We start from the raw sequence: 9,744 nt of genomic DNA, 5'->3' as shown, positions 1-9,744 counted from the left end.
GTCTTGCTTTTCAGCTTCCTTAGGTGGCTTGTTAGGCTGTTAATTTGTGATCCTTCCATTTTCATCATGTGCGTTTGTAGGGATATAAATTATCCTCTTACTACTGCTTTCATGGCATCCCAGAGATTTTGGTAAGATGTTTCTTCATTTTCATTTGTTTCCAGGTATCTTTTAATCTCTGTTTTGATTTCATCATTGACCCAGGAGTTGTTTAGCATCATGCTATTTAGTATCTATGTCTTTGTGGGTTTTGGGAGGACCTTGTTGGTGTTAATGATTATTTTTATTCCACTGTGGTCCGATAAGGTGCATGATAAAATTTCAGTCCTTTTAAATTTCCTTATGCTTGATTTATGGCCAAGTATGTGGTCGATCTTAGAGTACGTTCCATGCGGTGATGAGTAGAATGTGTATTCTGTGGTCTTTGGATGGAAGGTTCTATAGGTATCAATTAAGTCCATTTGATCAAGAGTCATATTGAGGTTTCGGATCTTGTTGCTGATTTTTTGTCCTGATGATCTGTCTAGGGTTGTGAGTGGGGTATATAAGTCCCCAGCTATGAAGGTATTGGAGTCAATATCTTTTTTTAGTTTACCTAGGAGCTGCTTTATGAAAGTTGGTGCTCCTATGTTTGGTGCATATATGTTTAGGATGGATATTTCTTGTTGATGGATTGAACCTTTTATCATTATGTAGTGGCCTTCTGTATCTTTTTAAATTTTTGATAGCTTAAAGGATATTTTGTCTGAAATTAAGATCATGACTTCTCCTTTCTTTTGTGTTCCATTCGCCTGAAAGTTTGTTTCCCATCCTCTTACTTTGAGTCTGTGAGTGTCCTTTCTAGTGAGGTGAGTCTCTTGAAGGCAATGATTGTTGCCTGGTGATATTTTATCCATTTTGCCATTCTATGTCTTTTCAGTGGTGCGTGTAGTCCATTCACGTTCAAACTAATTATTGATATGTGAGAGTTGATCCCTATCATAAGGTTCTTACAGAATTGTTGTTGTTCTTCCTGTTTGTGTGTTGTCTTTCTTTTGGTTTTAGAGTTGGAGCGTATGTGTTTTTAATCTTTTGCCTGTACTCTTGTGAAGAACGTTGTTCTTTTTTCCTTTTCTTCTGTGTTCAATACTTTCTTAAGTGTTTCTGGTAGAGGTGGTCTTGTGGCAGCTTAGGTTCTTAGGGATTGGATATCTGGGAAAGATTTCAATTCTCCCTCACTGATGAAGCTTAGCTTGGCTGGGTAGGTTATTCTTTTAGAACTTTGAAGATAGGGCTCCAAGCTCTCCTAGCCTGGAGGGTTTCTGTAGATAAATCTACTGCTATTCTAATTGGTCTTCCCTGGTAGGTAGTCTGACCTTTTTCTCTTGCTGCCTTTAGGATTTTTTCTTTTATACTTACTTTGTTTAGGCAAATTTTTATATGTCTGGGAATTGGTCTTCTCATTTGTTGTCTTGCAGGGATTCTCTGAATCTCTTGTGTTTGAATATTTTCATCCTTGATAAGATGAGGGAAGTTTTCTTGAGTGATTTCATGAAATGTTTGTTCCAATGTGGCCGCTGTTTCTCTGTCTGCCTCAGGAAGGCCAATTACTCTTAGGTTTTTTCTCTTGAAGTGATCATTCATCTCTTGAAGGTTTTGTTCTGTCTTTTTGAGCTCCTTTTCTATGCTTTTGACAGTTTGGGTTAGTTCTGTGTTTTGGTCTTTGAGCTCTGAGATTCTTTCTTCTGCTTGGCTATTTCTGCTTTCCATGCTTATTAGTTTGTTATTTATTTCCATCACAGTATTCTTAACTGCTATTATTTCTGACATCAGCTCCTTCCTGTTTTCCTCTTGTCTCTCCTCAATTTTTTAAAATCTCTCTATTAATGTCTTGATGTCTGGGTTTGTTGCATGTGACCAGTCATTCTGGGGTCTGTTCATTGTTTGTGTTCCAGAATCTGTTTTCTTAGTGTCTGATCTCCCAGGGGTCTGTGTGAGACCTATATTCTTCTTTTGGTTTTTCTTCATTTGTGTGGTTTTTTTCCCCTCCTTACTTTTTCCTTCCCTCCACATAACCATCTTCTTTAATTCTGTTATTCAGGGGTAGAGGGATGCTTTTACTTCTGTTTGTTCAATCTCCTATTCTTCTTTATGTATGCCCTCTTACTTTGTTCAATTCTGAAGTTGCACTGTAGGTTGGGGGTGGTCCTTTTGCAGTTTTGAGATTTACTTAAGGGGGGAACTGTGATTCAAAATCTATCTGCAGTTCTTGGTATTTGCCAATGGTGTATGGATAATTTGAAACCCACTTCCCACTGCCTTGAAATCTGTCCATGCAGTGGGACTGTAGGTTTACTCCCTGAAATAAAATGAGGTTAGTAGAGGGAAGAGAATGGAGCAGACAGTCGGCAGGAGAGGAGGACGGAGAGAAAGAGAGGAGTAAGGGGGAAACAGACGAGTGTACCAACAAATGGAGAGAGAGACCTAAACTGAAACAGATAAAAACAATAGACCACGGCTACAGAGTAACCAACTCCCATACAAAAAAAAATAAAACATACAATGATGCTAACATACAAGCTAACCAACCACCTTATTGGTGTGCTGTTCTTCTATGCAAAGATATGGTTTACAGAGAGAAGGAAAGGAAGAGAAAGAAAAAAAAAGGAACAAAGCAGTAGGAATAGAATTAAGTCATTAAACTAACAGAACCAATCGAGCACACTCTGAGACTTTTCGTTTAAGTCCAATGTCCTTTCAGCTCTGATTTCTAGCTGTCTTCTCAAGTTCACAGTTGGGGTCAGTTGCCCCTGGCCTGCTGTGAAGGACAGTTCAGATCACCCTCAGTTCACTACTCAAATCTGGCCTGTGTCTGGTTTTCAAGCTTGTTTTTCCCGTTTTGGTGTTGTTACCGTGAGTCGCCAGCAGGTGGTGCTATCTCAGCTGCTCACCCCAGAGTGGGTGGATGCGGGCAGGAATTGGGCAGAGGCAGAGATGGGATCCTGCCTCAGGGCACACGGGAGGAGACCCACACCACGTCATGGTGGCAGCAGAGGTGGGAGCGATCCCAGCAGATCTTGCCTGCAGGGGCTTCAAGGACTGAAGTCATGGATCGCCTCAGGCACGGGTGGCACGATGCGCTATGGCCGCCACGGAGGCTGGGTGGCGCTGGCGGCTGCTGTGTCTGTGGCTGCAGTGGCTGTCCAGACCGCTGCGATGCCCCAGCGGTGGCGATGGTGGCGATGGCCGAGCTCCATGTGAAGAGCAGGCTGCCGACGTTGGGATCCGCAGCCCCTGGGGAGAGAGCCAGAGACCCTCTGCGTTCTCCTTTGCAGAGGGTCTCATAGACCAGGCTGCCCCTTGGCCATCTTGCTGGAAGTTCAGGGGGTAGGATTTTTATCATGCTGGAAGTGTGGATCTGCTGATGAATTTTGAGCAAGAAAATAATGAGGTCAGGTTTGCATGTTATAAAGAAATTCTAACTACCAGATATAAGAAGAATTAGAGAGAGATGAGGTAGAGGGAAGGAGAAAAACTAGGAGGCTGCTGAAGTAGTATTGATTGGAGATGATGAGTAGGTGAACGAGGATGCAGAAAAGGGGATAGGTGATGAGTAAGGGATTTAAGAAATAAAACTGAGAGGACTTGGTGCTTGATTGGTGTGTTAGTTCTCTATTACTGTCTAAACAAATTACCACAAATTTAGTGACTTAAAACAATACAGATGTGTTATCTTAGAAATCTGACATGGATCTCACTGCTAAAATTAAGATGTGAGTAGGGCTGCACTCCTTTCTTAAGGCTTGGGGGATAATTTATTTCCTTGACCATTCAGGTTATTAGCAGAATTCAGTTCCTTGCATTTGTAGAATTGAGGTCTCTATTTTCCTCTCTGAGGTCCACTCCCATCTTTCAGAGGCTGCCTGCCTTCCTTGGTTCATGGCCCACTTCCTGTTATCTTTAAAGGCAGCGACGGAGGATTGAGTTCCACTTGAATCTCTCTGCGTCTTTTCTTTTTCTTTTTTCTTTTTCTTTCTGCCTCCCTCTTTCACTTTGAAAGACGACTTATGTTATTAGATTGGGCCCATTAGGCTAATCCAAGATAACCTCCTCTTCTCTAGGTCCTTTACCTTAATTACGTCAGCAGAGTCCCTTTTACCATGTAAAATAGCATATTAGGTTTTGAGGATTAAGATGTGGACATCTTTGGGGGAGCCATTATTCTGCCTCCCTAATTGGATGTGGGTTAAAGGGGAATGTAGAATCCAGGTATCTGTCTTCAGCAACCAAACAGAATGCAGCTTTAAGAAAGAACAGCGTTTGATTTTGAATATGTTGACCTTACAGTGTTCCTGGGCAATAAAAATGGAACCATCTAATGAGTCGTTAGATACACCAGCCAAAAGGCAGAGAAGAACTCAAGGCAGGTTAGGAAGCTGTAAACATATAGTGAGCCTCAGTGGATGTATAGAATGGGAAGAGAATAAGGATATGAACAGAATCCTGGAGCCAATAACACTCTAGGTGCAACAGAGGGAGAATCACTTACAAATGAAACTAAAGGATAACCTACATATTTTCCCTTCACTGGATCTCTGTCCCTTTTGGCACATCTCTTCCTTTCCCTCTGCCTGGCCTAATTTCTTTGTTATCTGCCTGCTTATACTTTTTGCTTCCTAAAACTCCAGCTTGTACGTGTACACTGTGGCCTCTCCAGTCTGCCTCATTACTGGGTCGTCCAACTTCAACTCCCATTATTAAACTGCCTCGTTTTCTTTTTTTAGTTCAAGGTTAAAAACAAAACAAACAAAAAAACTTCTGAAGAAAATTGAGTTGGCCCAGTTTATCATTTTGAGTGACACTGTGGCACAGGTCACCAAATTAAATTAGGATTGGCTGTTTTGAGGCAGGAGCCCACCTTGTTTCAATTAGCTGCTTCTCAGTTTCAGAGAGTAGAATGAATCCTTTTGTTCCACAGAAGCTTTGGGAAAAGAAGGTTGACTTTATTTCCATTGTATTTGCAGGACCCAGGATTATGATGTCTAAATGGGCATATAAGAGGTTCAGGTCTCTCTTCACCATTTCCCCTCACTCCTAGCCTGTGGTAGCCCTAATGCTTTCTGTGGGCAGGAGATTGTCTTTATAGAAATTGAATTTTGGGTTAAAACCACAAGAATAAAATCCCAGAAGGCAAAACTTAAACTGAGTGTAGTCGTTTTCCTTCAGTGACTAACCTCTATTCTACATTGCCTTGCATGTTTATAAACATTATCCAAAAAAGAATTGGTTATTCAGATTCACAGGCCTTCCAGCCACTCCCCATTCATACATTCTGCAGGCTTTCAGCATGCACATAAGGGAGTGATGCCTGCCTGTCTCTGAATCACAGCCATGCACTGATTCTCCCATCGCACTGAATATGCAGCATCTCTCCTCTTAAAGAGGAACCTTCTGGACAGAGTTGCAGCTTGCGCCTGTAGGACTGGGAGGAGTCAAAAAAGGTACCATTGTTACTATTTGGTGGTGTTTCTGGATTGTAAGAGAACTAGACAGTAGATTGCTTAAGCAGCTCTTCTCTGTGGAACCAACGTCAGTGAGAACAGAATGAGCAGAAAACCCAAGGAGATCAAAGAAGTGCCAGTCCTGGAAAGGGCTGTAGAGATGACCTAGGATAATCTGCTCACCAAAAGGTACAGCTCCAAGGCTGCTCACAGAGGTGAGCTGGAAGGGCATGTGGATGTAAAACCTTAGACAGCTGGAGCCAGTAAGAACAGGTCAGACCAAACTAGGGTTGAAGCTGAAGTTATGTGATGGTACTTGAATGTATTATTTTTAAAAATTCAAAGGAAAGATGAAGGCATATTTTGCTGAACGAATTAATGAGATAACAACTGAAGGGCAACCCTCAATTGCCATTCTTTCTAGCTGGATATACAGATAATTTTCTGGTTTTGAATTAGAAGATATGAAGTATAACTAGATTATTATGCAGAACAGATAGATCATCATCTCTTTTGTCGTTTTTCCTTTTCATTTTGTCCTTCCTTCTTACTCTATCTTCAGACCCAAAAGATTCATGCACAGTCTAGCCTCAAAAGATTACTTATATTCTTTGGACCTACCAGATTTTTTTACACCTCCGTGACTTGGTACATATTGTTTTCTAAGTCTGAAATGGCTTCCTTCTTCTTCTATATCTTGAAAAATTCAACCTAATCTTTAGGAGCCAGTTCAAGTTCATCATCTTTATAAAGTCTTCTGGTACTCCCCAGATTTAGTAGCTCCTTAATTATACTCCCACATATCTTTGTTCTTGTGCTTCTATTATATCACTTATCAAATTATGTTTTAATCATGTGGTGGGATAAAAACTCTAAAATGTTATCTGACTGAGGATTAGGTGCAGCTGCATATAATAGTAGCTTAAAGAAATTGGCAGTTTATTTTTCTTTCATGTTAAGGAAGAGTAGGGGGGAACGGTCTACAGTTGATGTGGCAGCTTTGCAGTTTCATTATGGATCCAGTTTCCTATCTATCTTCTTTATCATACTCAGCTCATAGCTTTCATTTTCAAGTTTATCTGATGCCCACAGTGGCTGCTCCAGCTCCAGCTCTAGGAAACAAGAAGGGGTAAGGAGAAGGACGGCATGTCTCCTCTTTCTAAAATATCATACAATTCTACTTACATAAGCATTGACTAGAACTCAGTCACACGACTACTTCTAGCAGTAAGAAATTCAGGAAATTATCATCTTTCTTATGATAGCAATGCGTCTAAATAAAAACTGTATCACAAGGAAAGAGAAGAGACTAGATTTTAAAAAATTTTTTTAGCACCTCACTGTATCTCAACAAAGAGTAGATATTGAGAGCTAACTTGCAATCATAATATCTGATACTTTTTTTATTTTTTGTAATTCTTGCTGCTTTCCATTACTCTGCCTATTGAAGCTGAGCAATCTATAGCTTTAGGAGGCAGTTAAAACCCAGGTGGAAACAAAGATCACATATGAGTTTAAAATTTATAGTCATAATTCAAGTGTACAGAAATGTTACTTTCTTCATTTACTGAAGTTGACTTGCCCAAAAACCTCTAGAAAAAAATCTCATCAACTAAAGGTAATATAGCTACTTCTATTTTAAAATTGAAACCCCTTGGAGTAAATAGTATTCAGTTGAATTCAGGTCTCTTCCCTTCCCCCTTTCCCTGCCTTTTCACCAGGGCCTAAGGGTCTTTCTGCTGTTCTCTCATTGTCTTGGACCTTCAGTAATTAGGTACAGTGTACATCTGTCTCCTTCTCTGTCCAGAAGCCTCTTGGAGTCTGGGACATTATTTTAACTGTTTTGCTTTCTCTAGCACCTGTTGCAGAAGCTGATATGTAAGAAATAGTTAAAAATTGACTGATGAATTTATGAGTATACTTTAAATGCGTCACATAATTAATTCTAATGGTACCATAATGTTCTGAAAATCCTATACAATTAAAAGTCAATTTTTCTTAAGCCCCTGGCACTATGTTTATGGCATTTTATAGCACTACTAATCCTCAGCTCTTGGTGATGGTGGCTTCTGTGCTTTCCTTACCCCTCATTAGAGTATCTGCTTCCTGAAGAACGTTGCTGATCTGTGTAACTTTCACAAGTCCTAAGAAAGCTGGAGACACAGTAGGCCTTTAGTCAATGAAATGAATGATTACAGGAATACGGGCTGGCACTTTATAATTTACCACTAATGAAAGATTCCCACCCATGGAGAAACAGAATAGATTTTATTAGAGCTATTTAGATGTCAGTAAAGACCACTAATATGTTGCCTTTAAAGGAATTCTTCTTCTTCTTCTTCTTTTTTTTTAAAGAAAAAAATTGCTTTTGTTTTTCAGAAATCCACCACCTACTTTACTTTATCCGGAAAAATGGTGTGAGGAATTCAACCACTTTATTTCACAGTGAGTATTTCTATCACTGAAAATTGCATATCTGGCAAGGTCTTAAACAGTAGTTGGAGAAATCCAAGCTGTGGGATTTACTTGGAGCTAGAAGTTGTTATACCTACTAGTACATTATAACATAGGGTTTGTTTCAGTAAATGATAGAAGATGCTTCTGTAGGATGTGAAAAATAAGGAGCTCCACTTGACTTTTGGTTATTATCAGTCCTCCTGATCACATGGGTCACATTTCTTTGAGACCCTACTCTGTCTTAGGGCAAATATTGCCAACTTGTCTTGTTTAAAGAGAGAGGAGATTCAACATCTAAAACTCTGATGCCCACACTGGGACCAGAGAGAAGACAGAAGGTAACAGCCTCCAACAGAGGTTTTGTAGTTTGGAAGTTAAGCTTTTGCTCTAGGATCTGTGGCATAGAAATAGGGCTCAAGTTTCCAAGATGACTGAGGGGCAAAATGGGATCTCAGGCCTGGGGTACTAAGGTGAGGTGCCCATGCCAAGGCTCCAAGATATGGGAAACAGGATGAAAACCCAGCTGATGGTGTGATGTACCTGGTGAGAGCTATAACAAGGCAGATTTAATGGACCCTAGAAACAGAGTCAACAGTGAAACCAATAGGGTTGCTCAATGCTGGATAGTGGGCTTTTGGTCTGACCCCTGACAGAGAACACACATTGGTCCCAAATCTGGGGAAGATACTCAGTCTACTGGAGGGGGCTACACGACCCCAAGCCAGGGGTCTGGTGAATTGTGTAAGCAGGAACCTAGATTAGGCATTACCAACCATACCCAGGCAAAGGAGCTGGGAAGAGGTGCCCCCAGGATCTAGTATATCAAACAAGGTGTTCAGAGATCATGGGAGGAGAAAAGACGTGACCAAAATAGCCAATAATCAAGAAGTAGGGAAGAGTCAACACAAATTTATGCCTCTGTGCAGACTTAGCTTCCACAAAGAAGCCAGACATGAAGCAAATTGGGTCTCTTTATCATCTTCCTTAGTTAATTACAATACAGATCAACAATCCCTTATCCACAACTCCAAAATCCAAAGAGCTCTGAAAAATAAAAGTTGAGTCATTTCACAGCAAAATCTGACCTTACATGAACTGATTTGGTAATAACACATGACCTGAACTGATGCGAGGCTATTTATAGTTGTTATTTATCTTACTTAATGTGAATATTCATGTTTTGCTGCAGATATCTTACTGTTTGATTACAGTGTGCAGTTCCAGATCCTGCTGGGGATGTTACATAAGATACAGTAAATGTACCAGTTTACTTTTCTAAAATTTGATATCATTCTGAATTCCAAAATATATTTGGCCCCAAGGGATTTGTATAAAGAGCAATGAACCTATATTTCATTTTCATTTCAAATACAATATAGCTCTGGGTCCCTGAAATTTTTTGCTTGTCCAGTCCCTCCTGGACTTGTGCCTTGTTCCTTGGGAAAGGGGAGTGGGAAAGAACTCAAAGAACTCTACTAAGGAAGGCTGTATTAGAACATGACCATGAAGTTGAAGGCCAGGGGGTAGAAGGTGTCTCCTTGTCCCTTCAGCACCACTTTGACATTTTGCCTAAGTACAGAGTGCACCGGAAACAACCATAAGTCAAAGGTGATAGCCTCAGGCCATGTTGAAAGGAAAAGCAGATACTTTGCAAGATGCTCACATAAGAGCAGAGTAAGCACCACTTCCTGAGGTTTGGGAACTTCAAAGGAGGAGGTACAGGAACTGAAGAGTTGAAGATAGCTTGATAGCTTGGGTCCACATTTAAAGTTGCCCCAGGGAGAGAAATCTGGTAGCTAAGTTCCAG

At 40.5% G+C, this 9,744-nt stretch overlaps 1 protein-coding gene across 1 annotated transcript in view; it reads left to right on the top strand.

The window, feature by feature from the left end:
- MYO3B (myosin IIIB) overlaps window positions 1-9,744 on the top strand; it is a 332,356-nt gene that overhangs the window by 149,595 nt on the left and 173,017 nt on the right. The window contains exon 8 of the mRNA XM_008070949.2: window positions 7,860-7,925. Coding sequence (XP_008069140.2) covers window positions 7,860-7,925 — 66 coding nt within the window. The remainder of the gene's footprint in view (window positions 1-7,859; window positions 7,926-9,744) is intronic.

Source organism: Carlito syrichta, unplaced genomic scaffold (genome assembly GCF_000164805.1).
Source record: "Carlito syrichta isolate Samal-C Ts95f unplaced genomic scaffold, Tarsius_syrichta-2.0.1 Scaffold314071, whole genome shotgun sequence".
NCBI lineage: Eukaryota > Metazoa > Chordata > Mammalia > Primates > Tarsiidae > Carlito > Carlito syrichta.
This window is presented reverse-complemented; position numbering and strand designations above follow the sequence as displayed.